Source organism: Spea bombifrons, chromosome 1 (genome assembly GCF_027358695.1).
Source record: "Spea bombifrons isolate aSpeBom1 chromosome 1, aSpeBom1.2.pri, whole genome shotgun sequence".
Classification (NCBI taxonomy): domain Eukaryota; kingdom Metazoa; phylum Chordata; class Amphibia; order Anura; family Pelobatidae; genus Spea; species Spea bombifrons.
In genome coordinates this window covers 32,459,552-32,484,393 of record NC_071087.1, presented here as the reverse complement: position 1 = coordinate 32,484,393, position 24,842 = coordinate 32,459,552, and the positions used below count along the sequence as shown (strand labels likewise).

General features: G+C 35.2%; 1 protein-coding gene across 2 annotated transcripts in view; it reads right to left on the bottom strand.

The window, feature by feature from the left end:
• Positions 1–1,445: 1,445 nt before the first annotated feature.
• Positions 1,446–24,842, bottom strand: part of FSTL5 (follistatin like 5) — a 195,226-nt gene continuing 171,829 nt past the window's right edge. The window contains exons 11-16 of one of the 2 annotated variants that reach the window (XM_053460009.1): positions 22,995–23,021; positions 14,611–14,729; positions 12,417–12,566; positions 5,444–5,551; positions 3,906–4,030; positions 1,446–2,349 (exon numbers count right to left, since the gene is read on the bottom strand). In XM_053460009.1, coding sequence (XP_053315984.1) covers positions 1,647–2,349; positions 3,906–4,030; positions 5,444–5,551; positions 12,417–12,566; positions 14,611–14,729; positions 22,995–23,021 — 1,232 coding nt within the window. In that variant the 3' untranslated portion in view covers positions 1,446–1,646. The remainder of the gene's footprint in view (positions 2,350–3,905; positions 4,031–5,443; positions 5,552–12,416; positions 12,567–14,610; positions 14,730–22,994; positions 23,022–24,842) is intronic. The other variant, XM_053460017.1, reaches the window with a different exon arrangement.

The window sequence follows — 24,842 nt, the reverse complement described above, 5'->3', positions numbered from 1 at the left end:
TGTTTCTTAGAAAACTTTCCACCCAAGGCACAATGAACATAGGACAAAACTTAGATGTTAAAAAAAAAATCAGGACACATTTTTCTTTTTATGATAAAGCAAATGAAACAGTTTTGTTATCAATAAAAAAAGTTATTTTTGCAGGCAACTTGTTTACTTTTTTGTTCTTTTACCCTAAATTTTATGAAAACTATAAAAAGTTATATCATTGTACATTTTCTCTGAACATGAATTCAAGCTAACTTGAATAAACATTTATTGTAACTCACTGTAGCTTTGTTTTCCTTTTAATATAAAAACTAGAGTCGGTTTGGGTCTTGCATTACATACATGTGTATAAGCAACCAATGGAAATAATAATTGTAAAGGGGAAACTATAGGTAAAATACAATTTGTTCCTGCAATGATTAAGAAACATGAAACGTTTGCCAACATATATAAGCATCTGACGCATACAGTATCGATTTTGGTAACTGAGAGCATTCCAATTTTGGTAGGGTAATGTTTGAAGACATTATGTGTGAGATGTCTCTAGAAGTGCTTACAGATGAATATGTTTCTGTGCATGTATGCATGCTTGTGTCTGTGATTTGGTATATCCTTTGGGCTTGTCTCGCTATTTGCTCTTTCTGAGCATCTTTACTTCCTAAAGAGGGAATTTAGAGGCGATTTCAAGCTCTCTTCATTAACTGTTTATTTTATGCTGGGACAGCTAAACATTTCTTACAGCAGAAACCTGTCAGAGTTGCCCCTTCACGATACATTGTGAAAGTATTCTGTAAACTTCCTTATTAAATAATAAATCCCTTTGCCTCTAAGTCTTTACGTCTCGCTTCCTCCATTGGTCTCTTTATTTCTTGTCATAAACTTACCCTCTGCTTATCCTCCATAGAGGAAGACTAAACTCAGCAAGTATCCATTGAGTTTATAGTTTATAACAGCCTCAAACAACTACAAAGATGTGCTGTAATTCCACAGATATATTTTAAGGCGCTTACTGTGGAAGCACCATTATAAGATATTTGTGGTATTTAGGCAGGTTCTGAGAAGTAGTTCTCCTTTGCATTTGTTCTTAAAAGGACAGCCATAACCCTATTTCTGGGATTGATTTAGCAATCAAAACTATGTTTCACTTAGAAAGGCTGCTCCTTTAATCTCCCTTTGGCTACTGAAAGTTTCCTGAGTCAATAATGCTGGGCCTCTTGAGGGGTTCATACAAATTTATTAGGGGGAACCCCACAGTTCATTTTCTTCTAATGGGGAATCCTGCTGCATCTTCCAAATAATTCATACCACTGGCATGATTGCATGCCACAAAACAAAAAAGGATAAGCTAACCAAGTTTTGCAAAATGTTTCATAGAAAGCAAAGGAGGCTAAGGTTAATTTTATGTTTAGGATAAAGAAGTGGTCATGTAAAGAAATGCCACAACCTTTCTTCAAAAGTTGTTTCTGCATATTAGAATGAAAAGTGCCAATTAAAATTGTCTCCATGAAAACAGCACATGTGGTCTGTAATATCAGCGGGTATGGAAATCTTCATAATTTTATTGTGTGTTGTTATAAAAGGCTTAAGGGAGGAACATTTGATTTAGCTATAGTTTAACCTTAAAGAGAAAATTTGAGAAATAATTAAGAGGTTTCATTTTATACTTCTCCAACCCACACAATTGTGTTGCCTTTTTCAACTTCAGTTATCTCACAGTTTAATTTGTTGAGTCGTCCATCTAAAATAAACAGTGATTCCTTTGAAGGTGTCATCAAATATTGTCCAAAGAGGCCGCTCTCCTTAATAATCCGATTTTTTGTGCTCCATGGCCATTCATCAAATTTTACAGGCTCTTTCAGGCTTTTTATCATTTTAACTTTGCCAGAAGATAGCTCGACGAAGAGTACATCAGTTTGTGTACTGGAGCTTGCATAGACATTATACTGATGAGCTTCGATGAATGATGCTTGAAAGGCCACATCTGATATATGCAGATTGGTGTGAATGATAAACGAATCTTGAATTTCTCCTTGAATCGTTACTAACTGAACTCTCATAAGTCCATTGACATCATCAATACTTACAAGATGGTGGCCATCTGGAGACACATAGGGTGTACCCGTTACTTCTTTGTTATACCCAATTACAGAATCAGTAACACTATCCACGATAACCTGTGGAAGAACAGCTCCAGTTGTATCAGGCTTACATTGGACAAAATAATATCCTCCAAGATGAGTGTAAGCCAAAGACTGGGGAATGCAATTAAAGTCCTTTAAATTAAGTGTCTTGATGTATGACATTGTTTCCAGATCGATTTTCAGAAGAGCTGGTTCCTCTCTGTGAAGAATAAATCCATATCTAGAGGAAAAAGGCAAAAAATCTGATTTTTGGGGTGTGAAAATCAATCTTCAATATATGCCACCATTCAAAACATTGTAAAATATAAACATATTTAAAAAGTACCAGCATTATGTTTCTGAGGCAGCTGTAGTGTAAATAATTTTGTAATTTTAATTATATTATGCTCACTAAACCTGAGATTATTGAGTTGTGCCCATATTTACCCGATTTCTGTGTTTCATATGTGCTTTAAGTACTTACTCAACTACTGTTTATTATGGTTGGCTAATATCTTTGTCAATGTAACGTGTCATATAACAAGGAATAAGAGCGTAAGTATTGTCTGCTGAAACACAGTATTATTATAGTGTTATGTGCTTAATTTTGCCTCACCCATGGATTAGCATTTTATCTTTTTTTATATAGACTGTTCCTGTCCACCAGTATATGGCATCTAGATTTAAAAACACAAATCTATGATACCTTGTAAAAGGCATCAGAAAAGAGGCAATAACACTTAGCTATCTATTTACACAGTGTTGTAAATATATCTATATCTATATATATATATATATATATATATATATAGATATAGATATATTTACAGTTTATCAACTGTATTTCTGACAATTGCTTTTCAGCTACATTGCCTAAAATAAATCAAAGTAGTTGGTTATGGCAGTCATAACAATAACTTTTTGAAAACATGACTGTCACTACTGTCCAATGGGACAGATTGGAGTAACCTGTATTCTACTTTAGGTTCCAATACTCACAACATTCTATCCGTTCCGTCTTAGCTATGAATAAGTAAATATTTGTTTGTTGTATCAGTTTTTTTTTTTTAAAACTGTTTTACATAAAAAGCCTGAAGCTATGTCCTAACAATCTCTTTTATACTTTATCATTACTTATTTAGGGTTCATTTATATAAAAAAAGTTTTAACAATGGACTAATCACCTTAGCAACCAATTAAATGTTTGAATCAATAAGACAATCAATAAGACAATACCATTTCCATAGCAATAAGACAATTTTTCTAGAATCACTTTCATTTGGACACATTATGCCTTTTAATGAGCAGTTATCTGTCATCTACTAGGAATTACAATATTTTGCCTTTCTTGATATATATAACACATATAACTACAACAATGGTAGCAATTTATCTCACATAATATGTATAAAGCTGTAAACTGGCTAACATTGTACTAAAAGTAAAAATAATTAATTTATATCGTCTCCTCTGCTTCTACTAAATGTTACTGACAGCATATGGAAACAACTGCAATCAGGTTATTTTAATATTAGCTATATTCACGAATAACAAATAACTCAAGAAATGCTACTCAGTAACCTTTTGATACACAGTATAATAACCATGTAATTTCAATCAATATAGTTTCTAAAATGGTTATCCTAAAATAACATTTTCATTCAAATTGTGCAATCTGTTAAATACTCTTTTTTAATAAAACATATGGTCTGTGAAGGTGAGCAAATAATGCAAATGTGCTAATATTCAATTTTCCATGCAAGCCTGATGAGTATTATTACAAAACCAATTCTCTACCTGATATGATTGATAATCAGTGTTGTACTTGGAATGAAAAAGTCATCAACTCTGTCAAACTGCTTTCCGACTGGTTGAGTGTGAATGGTATGATGAGAAACACTTCCACTTGCTTGGGTTATTACCTAAGAGAAACGAAGAAAAGAAAAATGTGAGTTGTTATATTGACTTCAGTTTCAAAGACAAGCTTATATGAGATATCCTGGTCTGCAGGAGCCACACACTTAACAAAGTCTACCAATTTCCATGCCTGAGTATGTGCTTGAAAATAATATTATTATTTATGTCCTGTGATCAAGCTGGTACTGGATTTTGCCAATCTGGTAACACGTCAAAGTGAAAAGTCACTTTTAATAGTTTATCATATCTGGTGTTAGGAAGCATAGGGCTTTTTGATGAACATTAGACTAATTCCCCATATGAACATTAGAAAATCTTTACCATACCCACTAGTGAACCATACACTAGGGGTGGACACGTTTCCCCACCCCTGCACGAAATGAATACTGGTCATTGTGGCCACAGATAGTCAGGTATACGAATATTGGTATTTGAAACTCCAAAGTTCTAATAAAAGCCGACATATGGGAACCCTTAGACAATTTTTTGCATAAGCAATTTCCATGTCACTTGGTTATTATTGTTATTATCTTTTATTTATATAGTGGCAACAGTTTACGCAGCACTTCTTACAATACATATATTCAAGGGGTATGACAGGACTAGAATTCACAGACTAAGACAAACCGATACATTAGGTGGAGAGAGCCCTGCTCACAAGCTTACAATCTTGAGATGTCAAATGAATTATGGCAATCTTGTGCCGAATTTGAAATTATTAATTTGATTTTTATTGGTACTCACAACTCAAGAAACCATGTTCAGAGCACAATAAAACAGGACTCCAAGATACAGTGGAATGTAACTCCAACAGTTGCTGTCAGCAAATTATATTTCAAAAAATTGATCAAATCCTGTTGACTCACTTTTTATAGCAAAATAATAATCTACATTTTGAAGATTCCATTTCAGTCAGTTCTCCACCATCCACCTCTCTACCTCAGCAAAATCTGGTACAGACAATATTTTTATTTCAAGGTGAAAATTAAACACAATATAGATCTCAATGTCATCAGACTGAGTCTGAGTAAATCTGGGCATCGCCAAAATAAGCTCAAATCTTGAAAAAAAACATCTTCAGATCGGTGGCCCATGCCTGCATTAAACAAATATGCTATGACAGCTAGATTAAGTTACTAAGAATTGGAGGTTATATATAAAAAAGTTGTGGTGTAACATATCAATGCCTAATACCCCAATATAACACTGCACTATAGTATATTAAATATACAAAGATCCTCAAATAGAATCAATCAGAAACCATAATCTGTTACATATTTTCCCTTGAGTGAAAAAACTATTATTTGTAATTTTATTTTTTCAGCGTTGCTGAACGATAATATTTGCTACTTAGACCATGTTTATTTTTGTTTATTTGCAGTGAATTACAATGTAATACATGATAAAAATATACATACCTGAAGAGTTGAAGATGTTCTCTCCATGTTACCCCAGCTAAGAACCCAGACTTGGTCATGTGATTTGTCATAATGCAATTTGACAGGGACAGGATCAGTGGTTACTGCCTGAAAAAAACAAAACATTACTATACTATTACTATAAGCCTTCATATGACATAGAACAAATGGTTTACATATCCCATACATTAACTGTCATAAAATGATGATCTTAGTTATAATGTGAAAATATCCACGTAGATGAATTGGCAGAAAACAAGATGATATTGTCTAGTTTTGAGAAGAAGCATAATTAATGCCAAGGGGCACCTTTTCCTAGAGGTTTGCCTTAGAACAAGAGTCTCCAGTGGTCTAGTGTGTGTGTGTGTGGAGCGCATGGGGAAGGGTCAGAGTGGGACAACTGAAACAATGTGTTATTTTCTCCTGCTTTTAAGTGGTCCTAGGACTCTGGGTTATGCTGCTAAAACAATAATTCATGGCACCAAAATCAATTGTTCTTATTATCCATAATATCCACAGATAGGCAGAAGATAGTTCTTTACATTGGTCAGCTAAGTGATCATAGGAGCGCATTTAGCCAACCACATAGTTGGACCACTGTGTCTTGGCATTCCAATCTTTAAGAAAAAACTTTTTTTGATATCTTGATGTGACCTACACAAAATATGTAAAAATCTATAAATAAAATTTACTTAATTCAAAATATATATCATATTTTATCATCACTTTACAAAAAAAATCCCCCAAAATACCGGGTTAAATTTTTATGATCCGAGCCTTTTTTTTTTCTTAAATCAAATTTAAAATTGTACGATGAATAAATACATTAAAACTCTTGCAAGATATTCATTAACATTTTATATAATAAAATATTTACTACTGCATAAGGTTCTTGCGCTCAACTATATAATTTAATCTATTGAACACATCTTGAGTAAACTAGATACTTGCATATTCATATCATAAATTTTAATTGTCCTTTCAGTTATCCTTGACTTAGAAAACAAGCTTTTTAGGGATATAAAATTGATATGCAAATTAAATATTGATGTCTACATATATACCTTATGTTAATTTTGTTGATACAGACTCAACCGTCGTTAGGCATATACTATATTGCTAATGATGGGCTGTATTTATATATGCATTTTTTACTTTGGATTAACTAACAGAGGAAGCATCTTTTTTCCATTCCTTATAAATTTCCCAGATAGAAAAGTATCTAGTTGCCTCTAGCCCCTATAAACTAGTCTGACAAATTCTTTGCTTGAGGATGTGTTGCGTACAAACAGGCAGTAAACAAACACAAGGAGGCTGGCAGATTACAGATCTGTTCCAGTTGTTGCTTCATATTGTAACGCTGTTTTCAACAATGTCTGAATCAAACGCCTCAAGAAGTCGAGAAGTATCGATTTGTGAGTTTTGATATTGTGTTAGTGTATCCCAAAAACAAAGCATGATCACATAGCGACCACAATCAAAAAGCCACAAACATTTAAAGGGTACTTTATATAGTTTAAGTGCCATTCATGTATATATTGTGTGACAGCATCAGAGGATTGGTTTTAGAGGGATTGTATTTTGGACCACTACATAGTTTGTACCCTCTACAAGGTCCCACTCATAAAACTCCATTTCCCAGCAGGCAAAACATCAAGTCAGGCAGTGTTAATTAATCATGCTCCATGCTATTTTAAAAAATGCTCAGATCAGATAATGTTTGGGCTCCTTCTATACTTCCCCTGATAGCTGAGAGGAAAAAGCTGCATTAGAAGTGCCTGTGAGTGGCTTTAGCAACCTGGAATTTGTTTAACTAGTGCTTTCCAATACATCTTGGGAAAGCTCATAAGACATCTGTGCTAAGATCCCTAAATCTGTGAACATTATCACAGCATGTACACCGATCAGCCAAAACATTATGACCACCTGCCTAATAATGTGTTGGTCCTACTTTTGCTGCCAAAAGTCATGGCAGGGACTCCAGTAGACCTCTGAAAGTGTGCTGTGGTATCTGGCACCAAGACGCTAGCAGCAGATCCTTTAAGTCATGTAATTTGCGAGGTGGGGCCTCTTTGGATCGGACTTGTTTGTTCAGCACATCCCACAGATGCTTGAATGGATTGATTGTGTTCCTCAAACCATTCCTGAACCATTTTTACTTTGTGGTAGGGCGTATTATCCAGCTGAAAGAGGCCAATGTCACCAGGGAATACCATGTCTATGAAAGGGTGTACATGGTCTGCAACAATGCTTAGGTAGGTGGTACGTTTGACATCCACATAAATGGCAGGACCCAAGGTTTTCCAGCAGAACATTGCCCAAAGCATCACACTGCCTCTTCTGGCTTGCCTTCTTTCCATGGTAAGTGAGATTTTGCATCCGCTCTCGCATACCCTCAGCTGCAGGAAATGAAAAAAATCAGGAAGCCCAAAGACTTTTGGTGGAACAGGGGATGGGTTTTTTCTGTTTTTTTTTTCCCTCATGATATTTTTTTTACATTTTTTATGTTTCTATTACAGTGTTAATTAATTTGAATGGGCCAAATTTCCATCCCACTCCAAAACAAATCGGGTGCCTTACTGGCAACTAAACCAGTTCATTGCATGGCTAAACAAACCCTTCACATGGTGGTATGTAGTATGTGGTATGTAGTTGGCACTCTTGCCCCAATACGGATAGTGGCGGGGGCAGGGGGCAGTACATTTATTATTTTGCAGGTAAATCATTCATATTAAAATTACTTTAATATGCATTCTCGATTAGTGGGGTGGTATTGGGATGTCCCTTTAATTCTGAGCAGCACATAGGACAATCCCCCTATAGTCCCAGCCTCTTAAGCTCTGTTGTAAGTACAAAGCTTCAAAAAAATGTAAATGCAGTATGGGCGTGAATGTTAACAGATGTCAAATTCACAAAGTCAATTGTAGGTCTTAGCTTGTTTTTCCTTTATCCCACTCTGCATTTTATGTAACAAAAAAAACCAAAAACATGCAATTTAAATGTTTACGATAACGACATCAGTGACTGCTTTTGTGTTACAAGACAAGTAAGTATTATTATGCATTAGGGAAATTGTTACATGTTTCAGGACAAATTCCAGGGAAGAGTTTGTGATGTTTCTAATTCTGCATCTACAAGCAAATTATTGAAAAAGCTTTGTTACGCTGAATATTTGTTTTTATCTTGCATTTTGGAATAACATTAAGGTGGGATTTTTTTGAACCAACAGCAACTTCTTTTCAATAGGAGTTTTGTATCAATGGCACAAGGCATATTAATTGAAATCTATAAAGCTTAAAACCAGATTTAAAAATGTATTTATTGAATTGTTCTGTTAAAATGCATTAGAGCTTTTTTTAATTGTATCATTTTGGATTGTGGAATGACATGCAATCTTGTAGTCTGTCAAAAGAATACCATTAGGTACAAAAGGAAGGAACATAGAATGGTGCCATATTTCTATATCCCGCTTTGTAATCCGTTATTTGTTTGCCAAAGAAGGCACCAGCTGGGTAATTAAGTGCAGCTAATTTAAACTAATGATATAGATTCTCAGGATAATGTACTAACGACTAACTGAGATTGCTGATGACACATAAGTGCACTCTTGGGTTGTTTCAACAAGCTTTTCCTATGTCCCAGTTGAGCCAGTTGTCTTGTTGCTAAAATAAAGATCAGCTGTTTATCCAGGCTTTGTTTTATAAGAAGCACAATTATATTATTAACTGTATCCTTAAATTGTGTTATTTTTGTTGTTTGCAGAAGTGATGGATATACTGAGAGATTGTATTCCCAGAATATTGACTTTAGTATTTGTATTATTTGAGTTGTACAATTATTGTGTAGTTAGAAATATGCATTGCTTATATGTATATATATGGAAACAAAATTATTTTACGTAAATGCAAACTAAGATGAGGAATTATTACTCAAAATTGCATAACAGTGAATAATTGTAATTCCATCAAAATAATAACTTAAGAGTTGATGGCCTTTACTACTTTTAGTGCTTTCACAACAGTGCCATTCAATCACATGTTCCCCTGACACTGGAAATATATATTAGAGGTAATTTTCTCAAACTAATCGAATAGTGTTTTCATTACCTTGACATGACTGTATGTTCCGATACAAAGAAAAATGGACATAGAAATGACCATGTGTTCAAATTATGAACCAAGTGGACAGCTTAATGCCCAGTTACCAAACCTGTCAATTGGCATAGTGCACAACTGTAAGTTGTCACAAAAAAATTTTACGTTTTCACTTAAACTATATTGCAGCATAATAATATACCAGTATTAACAAGGCTATGCAGTTTTGAAAGAATTGAACAGTACAGCTGCAATTTAATAACTTAATTTATATCTTAAAGCTTTAACTAGGCTTTAAATCACTTTTTAATGAGCTGGAGGTATGCTGAAACATAGTTCAAATGATCTGTTGATGGGAAAGGATTTTTTGATATCCACAATGAAATAGCTGTAATTGGATGACCTGTGTTGCATCTGTAAGCAAAACAAAGTTAACCTTTTAGGTCAGATGACAGGAGTTTGAGAAGTCGAAGATTGTACCGTGCAAATATGTGGTAGAGCTTCTTCATACACTATTAAGAACGAGCTGTGATATAGTATGAATGTGTCACATCAAATCTGCAACAGATTAGAGCAAGCCTGACAAAAAGGCAGAGATGATTCTACAGTTTTCACCTCCTTAGTACCAGGGGTTTTTCGTACCTCAGATACTAGAGCTATTTTGAAATATTTTGAAATATCGGTTCAACTAGTATTCTCTTTTCCTGTGAATAGTGTACCCATATAAACTATTAATAGTTTTTTTTAAGGAGAGATGAAGCTTTCATTTTTATACCATAGTTAGATGATTAGTCAAACATTTTGTATGTCAGGTGTTCTTATTTTGGAAATGAGCTTTTATCACCAAGAGTTCTGTGTTGTTTAGGATTTTTTACACAAGTTATATGCGCTGGCAGAAAAATCTAGCATAACATGCTCAGCTACATCTCCTCATTGCGGAAAAAACACACACACAAATTTTGTTAAATGTTTTTTTGGGGAATTTGCAGGACAAAAACTTATTGATAGCATTTTTGTTCACCCCCTCCTTTTCCTCTAGTGGCTCACCCCAACCTAATGTAAAAGAAAACAAATATATCAGATAAGAACACTAATCATTTACTTGAGTATGATATGCCATAAAACAATTATCAATGAAGAGAGCGACAGCAAGTGATTCCTGGAGTCCTTTCTAATACCTTATAGCAGACACTACATTTTTTGTGCCCTTTGTTTGGCACTAATTGGGGGGATTGTGCAAGGAAAATGCTTGCCGCTAAGATGAAGGCCATTTTCATGATGCAGATTTGGAATAGACTCCTCAAAGAGTATTTCTCTTAAAATTTTTGATCGGAATTCCAATAAAGTGTTGGAACATGGCAACCTAGGTCAGGTAGCTGACAATCCATTTATACTATGTCCTGGTTTTCCATAAGACCAGGTATGGCTGTAAACAAAGATCTACACCCTCCCTCACGTATTTATGATATTCAATGATGCACTGTAGTTTTAGGATCTGTGTGTCGCCCTTTCCTCTCACTTTTACAGGTACTACTTGTCCATTGTGTATGGTGGAGAGAGTAAACATCCTTTTTATCAGACTATCTTAGGGTCAGAATTTCATCAATAAGCAAAGCATTTTTGATCATATCATCTAATTTCTTAAAAAAAATATATATATAATGAACAATTGGAAAAAAGCACCTTTTCTCACTAATATCTGCACAATCTTTTACTAATCTACAAAAGCTAATGAAAAAAACTGCTAAATAGATTCTACTCTTTGTCCTGAGTTTAAAAACACCCCATGTTTTAATGTTTTGTTTTTTTTTGCAAGTTATAGGGATAATAAGTACATGCAGCATTTTGCTATTTCAAAACCATTTTTGTCCAAATCTGGTCATTCTGCCCCATGTGCTATTTGGGATGTATTTGAAGGCAGCCAATGCAATTTACCCCCAGCAAACCATATATTTTTGAAAACTAGAACTACTCTGGGTTGTCTAGTTCTCAAAATATATTGTTTGAAGGGGCAAATTGAATTGGCCGGCTTCAAAGATGTCCCAAATAGGATGTCAAAATTCCAAGTTTCCAAATTCCACACTTTCTAAATGTGGCCTTTAAGTCCCCAAACAAGTATTATTGTACTCAAGAGATGTTACGGAACACCCATGGGGTGTCTAGTTGTCAATAATATATGGTTTGATGGAGTAAACTGCATTTGCCGGCTTTAAAGATGTCCCAAATAGCACATGGGGCAGAATTACCAGATTTGGAAAAAATGGTTTTGAAATTGCAAAACGCTACTTGTAATTATTGCCATTTAACATGTAGAAAAAAAGCAAAAACACATATAAACATTGGATATTTATAAACTCAGGACAAATAGAATAATGTATTTAGCAGTTTTTTTCATTAGCTTTTATATTTTTCAAGTAAAAGTCAGAAAAAGTCTTTTTTTTTCTTCTTCAAATTTTCACCATATTTTGTTTAAAGTAAATTATATGATGTAGGTTATATCCTCTCAGCCCAGAGTGTGACTGTCTAGCTGACTCAATACCAATTATCACTTACAGGTGAGCCTAAAGGGAACACACCTTGCAGAGTGCTGGGTTCTACATATCTCCCTTCCAGGACCTTTCTTTATTAGAACTTCACTTTCTAGGTGTGTGCTAGGACCTACCTTTTTGTTATATATATATATATATATACAAAAATGTATATAAAGATATACTGTGTTTTTTAAATAAATACATATTCTACTACTTATATGTAACAAATTACATGCTAATACACAAATATTATACAAACTTGATAAAATTGAGATTCAGCATATTTGGCCTAGAATACATCAAATAAAAAAATAAAAACTGGTAACATTAATAAACATGATCTCTTACCTGCACAACCTTTTGTGTTTGAACATCAACAAGAAGAATGCGGTTTAAAGTAGGTTGAGCCACATATATAAATTTGTCTTTCACGTTGACAGCAGATGCCCATACACATCCTTGTGTTTCTTCACCCTCTTTTTGGGGACAAACTTCATCCTTTATTAAAGCAACGTGAAATTAAGCAAAATTTTACATCATATTTTTTTTGTTAAAAAAGAAAAGGTTTATTTTTTAATTAAGGAAATACACAAAATGAAAACAATACTGCACTGGCCTCTGCGCATATATGTGTTATAATACAATAGGCCCCTGTGGTTCTATAAAGGTTTATTTTCAAGCCAAAGAATAGACCCCGAACAATAATTGGAGATCAATGGACATACATCTCTATTGTACTGCTGCTCAAAAAAAATCGTCAGTTTAAAGTTTCTCACTGATAACCTGATACTTCATGGCATGATCTGCCTTTTGCAAACTACTCTTCAACTAAATGTTTCTTCTAAATTGTTTCATGTGTTATTTTAAGCATATTATAGCTATATCCATAATACTATGTCATTTATTAAAATAGCAAACTTTAGAAGTAAGAGAACATATGCTACAGTTATGCCATTTAAACCAATATTATGTGTGTTGTGTCTTAATATACATTTTGTGGGTGAGAATTCAGAGGAAAGAGGAGGGAGAGAAATGGCGAGAGTGTGATAAAAAATACAGAAAAAAGAAACCAGGTTTTATAGTGAATGGTTTCATTCAGCTGAACTGCAATCTAAAAGTAAAACATACATTGAGAAATAGGACACAATGGGACAGCAATATCAAGGTTTTCTTCAGATTCGTACTTGTAATTCCACCTAGGTAATTTGACAGTAAGTCAATGAAGTCCACTAGGAATTTCAAGCTACATAAGCACTCCCAAATGAACCAAAATGATCTAGTACAATGCTACCAGAATGGGCAATAAAACTTTAATTTGTACAGACAATGGGGATCTTGAGATGTAACTCATCTTCGCAGGTTTGCTGTCCACTATTTTGGTTCTGAAACTGCTATCATAAATGATATTATTCTGCTAGTATAACCTATAAAAACATACTTTAACTTATCCTAGTTCTGTCTGTGTCACTTAACTTCAGAAACAATTTATGTCACAGTAAGACTACAGAATTGGACATTTTGCTCTCTTGCCTTTTTTTTAGAGAACAGTGAGCTTTAACTGTTACATATATTTTTACTAGCAAAATAGTTATATATTATAATGAATTATGGTGGGCTATGTTCTCACTACCCACCACAACATTCCATCTAGTGTGTCCCCGTCCTAATCAGCTAATATAATACAGAGATACTTTAAGTTTAAGTGAAAAATAAAAAATGAACTGAGGTTGTACATTTTGAGTAATCCATGTCTCCTTAATCACATCAATTCTTACAAACTTTTAAAGCTGGTATAACCTTTTTCTGCTCATTTATAACACATATAAAATATAATCCTGGTGATGCATTACATTTGTCCTTTTGTCCTAGACCTATCAGAGACAGCATACTTTGCGAGTACGACCAACTGTAGAACCATAGAATAATGTAAAGTAGCTAAAACCAAAAGTAATGATGACTAAACTGAAATGAGCAATACATCTTCATAGGAAACCATTAAGCATATGGTATCAAAACTGGAATTATTTTTACCAAGTGAAAACAACAAATTGAAACAAAACAGCTATTGCTCAAAGACAGATGCTTCATAGATTGCCATGTTAATTCTAGTTCACCGTTTCCTATTTATTTAAATGTTGTTGACTGTGTTAAAACAATATATACTCATTGCGCTTTACTGTCCTGATTATTCTTAATATCAAAAGACCAGATCAGGTCCTTATTGGTGCAATGCCGTTTTTTAAGCATCTCGCTAGCCTGCTGGCTAATTGTGTAGAACAGCTATGTTCTTATCACCACTTTATGGTAATCGTTTTAGTAAAGAAGAACTCCCTCTAGTTTGACAATTTATAATGCTAACTTTATACACAAGTTCTCAAAAAGTAAAGTGCCCATCCTGGAGTCAAATTTAAAAAAGGCATAGCAGATCCCCAGTACTCCTTACTGAATGAGTGTACTGAACACACGACACCACTAAGCATCAGATGGTTTAGAAGCTTAACAATGCTTCAATCTCCTCTTATACAGTTAAGTGCGTAATTACCTGGGTTCCGAGGATCTTTTCACTGGTTTTTATATGCCTCTGATATTCACATTCTACAGGCTGTATCACCTTGATTCCATCTTTGTTGAATACATAAAACAAATTTCCAATCCCGAGACCTTAAACAGAAACAATACAAAATGCCAATTTTGATTATATAATGCCTTTATACAGCAAATGATAACCTAAAACCATGTTTTGAATTCACATTGACATTTTGCGAAGTATGAGATAAGGCACTTTCTCTCTCTCCTGCCCTTGTCCAAAACATAAGGGTAAGTGTTGAACATGGGAGAAGAATGACATCCTTTCTTACAAAATAAAAGATAAAAAACAGCGCACATGCTTAATAAAAAATTACTTGCGTGCAACTATTTACGATAAGAAAAACATACATGAAAGTGAAAACCTTTCCGTAATAAAAGGATTAGTTGCACTTTATTTTTTCACACATGAATTATAAATTGGCAAATTTACAACATATTGATTATTTTTGTCACTAGAAAAGTATGTTATATCTCTATCTCATTAATTGATTTATCATGGTGTATTATATCGATACCACAATACATTTTAGCCTTCAGAAATTAAAGGTAGAATTTGAAACAGTATTTCATTTCTACTGACATCAAACAGATTTTTTCACACACTTATAGAATTAAAAAAGTCAATGAAATTTCATGAGATAGCATTCCCTGACATTTGTGTGCTTTGTGTTACTTTGAATCAGTCATAGATACATCACTAAAAGAAAATCATTTATCTTGCTAAACCTTAACAAAATGAACTCGTTGAAGGACAATATGGAAAAAATACAAATATTTCATGTTTTATTATCGGCCTAATATATGTTTCTAAATGCTTCAATTGCAGTAAAAGCAATAGGTAGATTATCTCAACAAGCTTTCAGGAATTCTCTAAGTGGAATGTGCCCTACTAATGCTGTCAGCGAGGGAGCTTTAATTTAAGCTGGAGTGGACAAGTCATCACAACCAGGTTTTTGGTATCATGAGGCCCAGGGGAGGACTGCACAAAAACAACTTGATCTTACTTACACTTATTTATTTGTAACTGGATTACCCTGGGGAGAAAAGGGAGACTTACCAGAAATTAGAAAAAAATAAAGGGAAAGAACATGGACTAAGGAAATAAAAATATCACTTTTTTAAAATTGTATCCAAAACCTGTGCAAATGTACTTAGGTTCCCTTTATGTGTGTATAAACATTTATAAATGCCACTTGTTTTTAAGACAAAAGAACACCCCTAACACCCTCCTCTCCCTGTGCCCTGGATAGTGTTGATACTTCCCATGAGATCCCCATCTGCATGTCTGGAAAGCACATTGGTTTCAATGAGAGCGCTTTCCTGCTAATGATTGGCTGAATGTCGCATGAAAACTAGACCATGGAGGGGTCACTGCATTACAGTTCTGGAGCTGCAGTTTCTTCTAAAGGCATGTTTTAACTTAGTTTAGGTTGAACTTTAATATGTGTTAATTGTTGGTAAGGCTCACTGGAGAGCTCCTTTAAGCAGGACTGCACAAGCCAAAAGACAAACATTGCCTCACCAAATTGAGAAGGATTGTCTCAATCCAGCTGTAGAAGGCAAACGCAATGCATGTTAAATGCATGTTGTCACTGACTGACTGGTATCAATAGGTAGATTCTGGGTAAAGTTACTCTTCTTACTATACTGTATAGCACAAGGTGATCCTGTGTCTTCACACATATATAAATCCAAAGGGTTGCTGCAATCATAGAACTTCCACAAGTGGATAAAACTTGAGAGTGGAGAAAATCTGTCTTAAAGCATACTACTGTGCACACGATAATAATGGAGATCAACCTCACTTTAAACATGTATCTTCATAGCCAAGGTCACGGCCGGGGACATGGCACCCAGGCGACAAGGAGCGAGAGGGGCAACGAGCAGTCGCTCATGAAAAAGTTTTCAGCAAAGGCTTAGCGCCTCTCTATCTCCTCTGCTCCCTGCCACCTCGGAGCTGCCCCGACTGCTGTGGGGGAAGAGCGAGCCCTCCGTTGCAGTCATGGTGGCGACGCTTCATGTGGAGCGCTGGAATATGACATCATATCCCAATGCTCAGCAGTGAAGCCACATGTACTCACCCCAGGACTTCAACAAGCTGAAGTCAATTAGAAGAATGTGTGGGACAAGTCCTCTGAGCCCAATCTGGGTGCTGGGGCAAGTCCTGTGGATGCAATCCGGGTACTGATCAAGTCCTATGAGTACAATCTGGGTGCTGAGCAAGTCTTGTGGATACAATCTGGGTGCTGGTCAAGTCCCATGTGTGCAATCTGGGTGCTGTGTGGTCATGTGTATGCAACCTGGGTGCTGTGGAAAGTCTTATGAGTGTGATCTGGGAGATGAGCATGTCCTGTGTATGCAATCTGGGTGTTGGGGCAAGTCCTGTGAATGCAATCTGAGTGATGGGGCAAGTCCTGTGAGTGCAATCTGGGTGCCAGGGCTGGCCTTTGGGGTGTGCGATTTATGATCTTTGCCTGCTATGTGGGTCGGTGAATATTAATGTACTTTTTTCACTTGATCATACTTTGGTAGTTTTCCGTTAGTCTTTTGATTCAAACTTTGTTTACACCATAAAAAGTGATATTAATATATTGATGTGACATTGAGAGTTATACTGCACCACCATCAGTGTCTGGCTCAGTATGTAGTGATGGGAGATATGCCGTACCACCATCTGTGTCTATCTTGCTATAATGATAAGAGATACACTGTACCACCCTCACTGTTGTGGTTGTGGTGTTGGAAGTTGAGGTATACCACTGTCAGGCTCAGAATATACGGTATATATATATATATTGAGTCATACTGTACCACCATCAGGTTCAGTATATATTGATGGGAGTTATGTTTTACTATTATTTTTTTAACACTCTGCAGTTCTACTATCATAAATTTCCTTGCTATTTATTTATCCACTTTCCTCAAAATAACCTCAGTAAAGATATAGTGGGGGCACAATTTTCTGTTCTTGCCTCGGGTGCAAAAAAGAGCTACAGTGGCTACGGCTTTGTTCCTCTAGCACAGCGGCTTCTTTAAATTCAGAGCGCCGGATATCACTGACACATTTAGTCTAATGCTATTTGGGGGGCAAATATATCAATGACGAGCTGTTTGAGCCCAAAATGGCACTGACAAGCTGTTTAGGGACAAAGATGACACCAACTAACTTTTTGGGGGCAAAGCTGGCACTGTGGGAAGTGACATGTTACATGGTGAAGTTGGTGACCCAAATAGGTGGAGTAGAAAATGGATGCAGTTAGAAGGGTTGTTTGTTAAGGGTAGCAGCAAGCAATAGTGCCACACCCTCCTGGGGGCGCCAACATTTTTTTTGCACCCAGGAGTCAGTGACCCTAGGCTTGGCCCTGGCCAAGGTTAAGATGACAATTTTACTGCTTAAGAAACAGGGTCTTAGAATTGACTATTTGTTATTTGGAAACCCATGCACTCAATGGGAAATCTATTCTTGCCATGGAAATTGCAAGGAAATAAGAAATGTACACTTCTGTTCCAATAATTTCTTGCAACGGATAGGGCCTTTGGACAATATCACTTAAGCAAGCTCCCCACAGTGGTGGAATGGATTCAGTGAATCTATGTATTTGCTAAACAATGTGGTGCATTTTCTATAGAACAGTTGTACCAAAGGAGACCTGTTTACATTACGAAACATTTTCTCTTTATTTATTTTTATCATTATTTTTGCCTCATTGTGTGGATAAAAGGTTATACAAAATGAATAACTTCTATACAACATGTGCTTTTTTTGCATGCATTTAGTTGTGCAGCTTTTGGACCTTATACAAGGTGCTCAGCTCTTTAATATTTACATGAAACTATTACAGTACAGTTTAGGGAGATAAAATGAACATGATATAAGCTGCTATGGTAAATCAGTAAGACACTTTATTTAAAAGCTTTTCTGCAAATTACAAATGAGTGGAGTAAATGGATAATAATTGCATTTGACTGTCCTTTACAAATATCTCTCCTAATTTCCCCTTTAAGAGAATGTTTTAACCAGTTCAGAAATATCTGATATTGACTAGTAATAATAATTATTGGTATGGGAAAAAAGCATTTAAATTTACAGCTAATTCTTGCTATTTGCAGTCAGCTGTGAAATAAAAGGCATGTATTTAATACTTTAAAAAGTTTCATCCTTTTAATTATAAATATATTTTTAATACTGTACACAATAGGTTTTATTAAAGTTAAGATGTTATGAAATACTAGAAATATAAACTGGATCCAATCATCATGTCTGCTTTTCAACAATACGTCATGTGCTGCTGCGGTGAAATTTAAGAATGAGTTTAAGAATGAGTGTGTACGCGTGTGTTTTTAGTAAGAGTGTGTGTTACCATGTTTGCTTAAATATGTGTGATGTAGTGTGTGTTGGAGGAAGAGCAAGGGGCAATGACGGCGCAGATAAGTTGTTTGGGGGCAAAGGTGGCACAGATAAGCTGTTTGGGGGCACTGATAAGCTGTTTTGGGGCAAGTGGAACTCTCAACCTATTATGGGCAAAGGTGGCACTGTGGGATATGTTACTTGGTAAAGCACCAAGGCCCTGGGATTTCTAGTTATGCCCCTACCCACACTAGTAGATTTTCTGCACTAAAATAAACTATTATTACTTTATTAATTAACTTACAGTATTGTATATGAGCTGTCACTGTCTCACAATCCAACTCTCTCACAATCCAACTCTCATCAGTCTGTAACTGTTACTACCGACGAGTTAAAGTGGCTTCAGTAGACTTACAAATCTAATGCTTCTCCCTTCCCCTTGTAAATGCTGCTTGGCCAGAGTGAAACAAAAGTAAGGAAAAACTCCTACAGGTTGTTTGACTCATCAATCACAACCATAACCATTAATTAGACCACATTTAGTCACCTCTTTCCTGACTGATGAGGGACCATGGTTATAGTCATCCTCTGAGCTCTACTGCTCTGTGCTAGACAAGCTCCTGTCATCGAAATAGCATGCATAAAAAAAATCAGAGCAAAAAGACAGGTGGCTCATGTTTCAAACTGCCTCTGGAGTCCTTGCCAACATAAGGGAAAAGTTAGAATATAGTGTATTATTTGCTCCTGGTACATTGATATAAAGTCACAAAGTAATGGTACAAAGTCAGCAGAAAATAAGAAGCGTGCATTGCTCAGAAGATCCCAGGGTAGTAATATCTAGTTCTGATTGTATAGCTGTAATAATGAATTGACAGCAATGTCTGAATTTCAAGATGGCTTACTAGACTTGGGCACATGGGCCAAAAATAATCTGGATACATTTTTCCCTTTTGTTTTTTGGTTCAGATGAAATCCAGAGGGCTTTTTTGGGAAAAAAAACTTTTTTGTTTTTACTCTCACGAAAATTCTAAGCTTTATCATTCATTAAAATTCAGAGGAAACCTAATGCACTGGTCTATGGCCTACTCCTATAAATTCTAACCACTAACAACTCTATCAAACTGTAGCTTTCACAGGTTTTACATGTTTCTCCTACACTAATCAAAGCTATTTGTCTTGTTATTACTTTATAGAGATTGTGGTTCTCTCATATTCACTTTTGCCATGCGTTTTCTAAATTATAACATTTTTGGTGATCAGTTCAATATTTCATGGAAATTTGCAAGGCAACAAACTGTTACACCTACACAGGCTAATCATTAGCTTTCAAATTCTCTTTTTAGCTCACTGCTATATGCACAGTAAAAACAGGTACTTTGAAATCGCCCTTTTTGAAAAAACAACACATTTTGAAACAATTTAGGTCTTTTTTAAAATACCGAATAGAGGTATTTAATAGTAAAGGAGTAAATTCATTCCAATACCGATTGACCCATGCTTCAAAGCTTTAAAATATACTAGGTACTCCAATTAGATTTGAATCCCCGCTGTGCTTAATCATTTCTATGTACAGTGCCAACAACAGGTCCATTTAACCCTTTCCATACCAAGGTTTTTTTGCCATTTTTATTATATGCTGATTTAATCAAGATTTCTCATTTCTTTGATGCACCCACACAAATTATATGCTCTTTTTCAGGAAAAATATACACACTGATACACTGGTATCACTCACAGATCCTATAGGCCTTTCGTGCTTCTGCTGCTGCTTGACCAATTCAATCCTGACCCGTCATTTTATAGACACTTTTGTCTCTAAAAAATAACATCTGACATAGTCCAGTCCCCTTTATTTCTACTTATACACGGGCTCCCTTGGTTACACAAGCACAACACACATATCAAGTGTTCTAGGGTCTCGATATGGACATTACGAATATACTGTCATGCCACATGGTCTTTTCTCAATTATATAAATTATATCTTCCGAGATATGCTGCATCTATTTGTTGAAGTATACTTGGACAATAAACTCATCTATTCTACCTCCTTGGAAGAGCACAGGAACCACATGACACTAACCAGATTATGTGAACATGTGTAGTTTAAAAAAGCATGTTAGTAACCACCAAACTGCAGTGGAAATGATCTATCTCAAAGACAAGGATTTAATGGGAAGATACATCCTGTGTCCTTTTTCTCTAAAAAGACCAATTCTGACAGAACAAAATTATACCATGGGAGATTGTGGACTTCTTGCCATCAAGATGACCTTGGAAGAATATCGGTCGACACCCATTTACATGATACACTGAACATAAGAATCTAGAATATCTCAATTCTGCCAAATTTTTATGTCCCACGCAAGCATGATGGGCACTATTCTTTATACATTTCCAGTTATACATTACGTATCAACCAGTGTTCAAAAATGGAAAGACAGATCTCCAGACAAGACCTGATCCAGTCACAGGAACTTAAAAGAGTTAATGTGTATATGTATATATATATATATATATATATATATATATATATATATATATACCTGATGCTCTTCATTCTGTGATTTTTCATCACCTACATGACCTTCCCACTGCTGGTCATGGGGGTGTTAGGAAGACCCTGGATCTTGTCAGCCATTCTTTTTGGTGGCCCAGCCTTCACCCAGCTGTTACCACCTATGTACAGACAGGTGACACTTGTTCCCATAATAAGATTTTACATCAGAAACCAAGGGGTTTGTTTTAACCGCTACTCATACCATCCTGTCCCTAGGAGGATGTCATTGTGGACTTTGTTGTAGAATTGCCCCCTTCTCAAGAGTACTCTGCTATCACGTTGGTTGTGGACAGGCACAATTTGTTCCTTGTTGAGTTGTACCAACTGCAGATAAAGCTTCAGATTTGCTTGTCAAATAGATAGTTTGACAAGATTCCCACCTCTGTTTTATGACACCTGAAGACTTTTTGTCGGGGCTTAAGAATCCAATGCTCTCTCTATTCTGCTTTCCATCCAAAGATGAATGGACAGAACAAACAAACCAAACTTTAGAGGTTTTCCGCTTACTATGGATATCACCCTACCACTGTTCCTGGCACACAGATCAATTGCTCTGTTCCTTCCACTACTGAAAGACTGTGACTATTAATTGTTTTACATTGCTGTGGAACACCCTAAATTAAGCTCAATCTTTATATAAGAGAGCACCTTACCGACGTTGATAACCGAACCCTGTTTATTCCATGGGAGACAAAGTCTGGTTATCCATCAACAACCTCCCAGGCTTATGTAAAAACGGATCCCAAGTACTATTGTGAGGAAGAGATTGTGCCTCCTCACTGTTCCCCCTTGTCCATTGGTATATTCTAAGCTTTATATAGGCCTGCCTACTGTTTTATGACTTTCAGATCTTCCCATCTGCCTGGACCTGTGCCTGTTTAACACTGTTGAACCTGTAGCTGCTTGTCCTTGATCACTCTCTTGGTTTTTGTCCTGGTACGACTAACTTATCCCTGCTTCTGCTACTGCTTGGGCAAACACTTGTTATAAAATGCTGGCTTTTTACATTCAGATATTGTAATGTAAAATACATTACAATACTTTATCGGATAGAATACTCTTTTACATATAATATATATATTAGTATATAATTTATGTTTCAAGAACCCCATTATATAGGCAGATCATGTTATTACTTATAGCACGAGACGAAAATTTTTCCCCTACAGCATTAATCCGTCCCAGTTTTAATACCTGGCCTAAAACTTCTTAAATATTCTTTGCTCAGTTTAATACTACAATAATGAAATATTAATAAGCATTATCAGTACAATACAAAACTGTATTGTGTAAATAAAAATATTAAGAGTGGCATTTATTAAACAGTAGAAATATGTATATCGAACAAATATATAAAAATAAATAATGCATGTAAGGAGTCATGAAAGATGAAAAAACAAAACAAAATAAAACAAGAAAAATATGAATACCTTCTTTTCGCCATATTATATTGGAAACTGCAGCATGTAGGGAAGGAAAAAGCACACAAAAGAAAAAGATGAATTGGTGGGCATGTGAAACAATAATCTTTCTTCAAATAATGAAATAAATATTTTAATTGTATTTACCATTAGAAAAGATCTGCATATTTAACACTCTACAATACAATACACAATACATCACAATCTGTTTTCTATAACAGACATACAGAGGTTTTTGGGAAAAATAGTTTTTCATTACCCAAAGATCACCTTCAAATCCAGTAAAACAGATTCTCGCACCGGGGCCCTAAGGTTTCTAGTTACGCCCCTGCTAACTGTGCCTTTAATTAACTGATGTCATTCTATGCCGATATAGCCATTACGGCAAAGCCAGTTGTGGAAAAAAAATTTTGTTTGCTGGTGTTGATTTTGAGGTCCGTTTACCTCTGTGATAATTAATATATATTTTTTACTTTTGCGCCTAATAATATTTCAACCGGTATATTTAAGTTTGAAACAGGGATGTTTTTACATTTATGTGTGAAATCTTAAGATGCAAGTGAATAACATCATCCAAAGCTGTAAGAGTTATTTCTGAAAATAGAAAAAGTATATAGAGCACTGCCAGATTCATGGTGTCACCCACTGTGCATGTCTGTTTATCAGTCCAAAGACTGGTAGTTCTAGTCACTGGATTCTGCCAACAGGTTTGATTGCTTTGATATGACAAGCTACTCACATGTAGATTAATAAAGGTTGAGTCACAGTCATTGGTGATGAGGCAGGTGTATCCTTAAAACCTGGCCAGTCAGTGGTGCTTAAGGACTGAACATTAAAAGATCTCTGAATGCAAAAAACTTAGAAGTTGAGTATTCTATACTGCTGTCATACCAATTAGACCCCATGACTAAAAGGTATTTTCCTATTAAACTAGGAGTTTGCAGGGCAGTTCATATTTTCATATCACTATACAATACACAAAGCATGCTCCAGTGATTGTCTTCTGCAAGAACTGCTAAGCTGCTGTATAGAGTGACACCAAAGGAAACATTTAACTCTCCTGTAAGCCCTCCCAGACTGGTGAGTGCCTAAAAAGCTTATGTACAAAGCAAACACAAGAAAAGACAAAAATGAAAAAAATCTGTCATTGAGAGGTTACTTTGTTTAGATATAATCTAGATTTTAACAGTGAAAAATATTTGCTTGAATCTTGAGATTCAACTTGTGATTCAATAATTCATCCATTGGAATCAGTGGTTTAATGTCAAGGGCATAACAACTTTCATCATTCCATTTCCTTTTCAGTTGCATATCCTGCAATAAAAAATCTTCAGATATTTTATCTTTATAGTATATGACTCTTGTGCCAGATAGTTTTACCTATATCTCTTCATTTTCTTTTTTCCCCTTTATCGACTCTCTGAACGTTCAATCCTGCTTTCTAGAGAAACACCATTTTTCCTATTACATTATTTCAGCTCTGCTAATTTTTCAATCTTTCACCTCTGTCATTCAAAATTTCTTCAGATTGCCATTTTTTCTTTTTGTATTAACTCAACTCAACTGTAAAATAGGAAAAGCTGAAAATGTTTCTTTTCCAAACTTTATCATTATCATTTAATACCCTCAAATCCTTAAATCCTTGGCACTAGTGTATTCATCCAAACTCTTATTTGGGACAATCCGAATTACTAACATCTTAGAAAATCTGAGAGGAAATATAAACATTGATGTTAATCGTTAATTTTAAAACCTTTGAAATAAAAAGCATTTTCCATAATCAATTTTATTGTTTAGCTTTTTTATATGTAGACTTATGAAGAATGTCAAATAACAAACATGCCAATTTGACTTCCA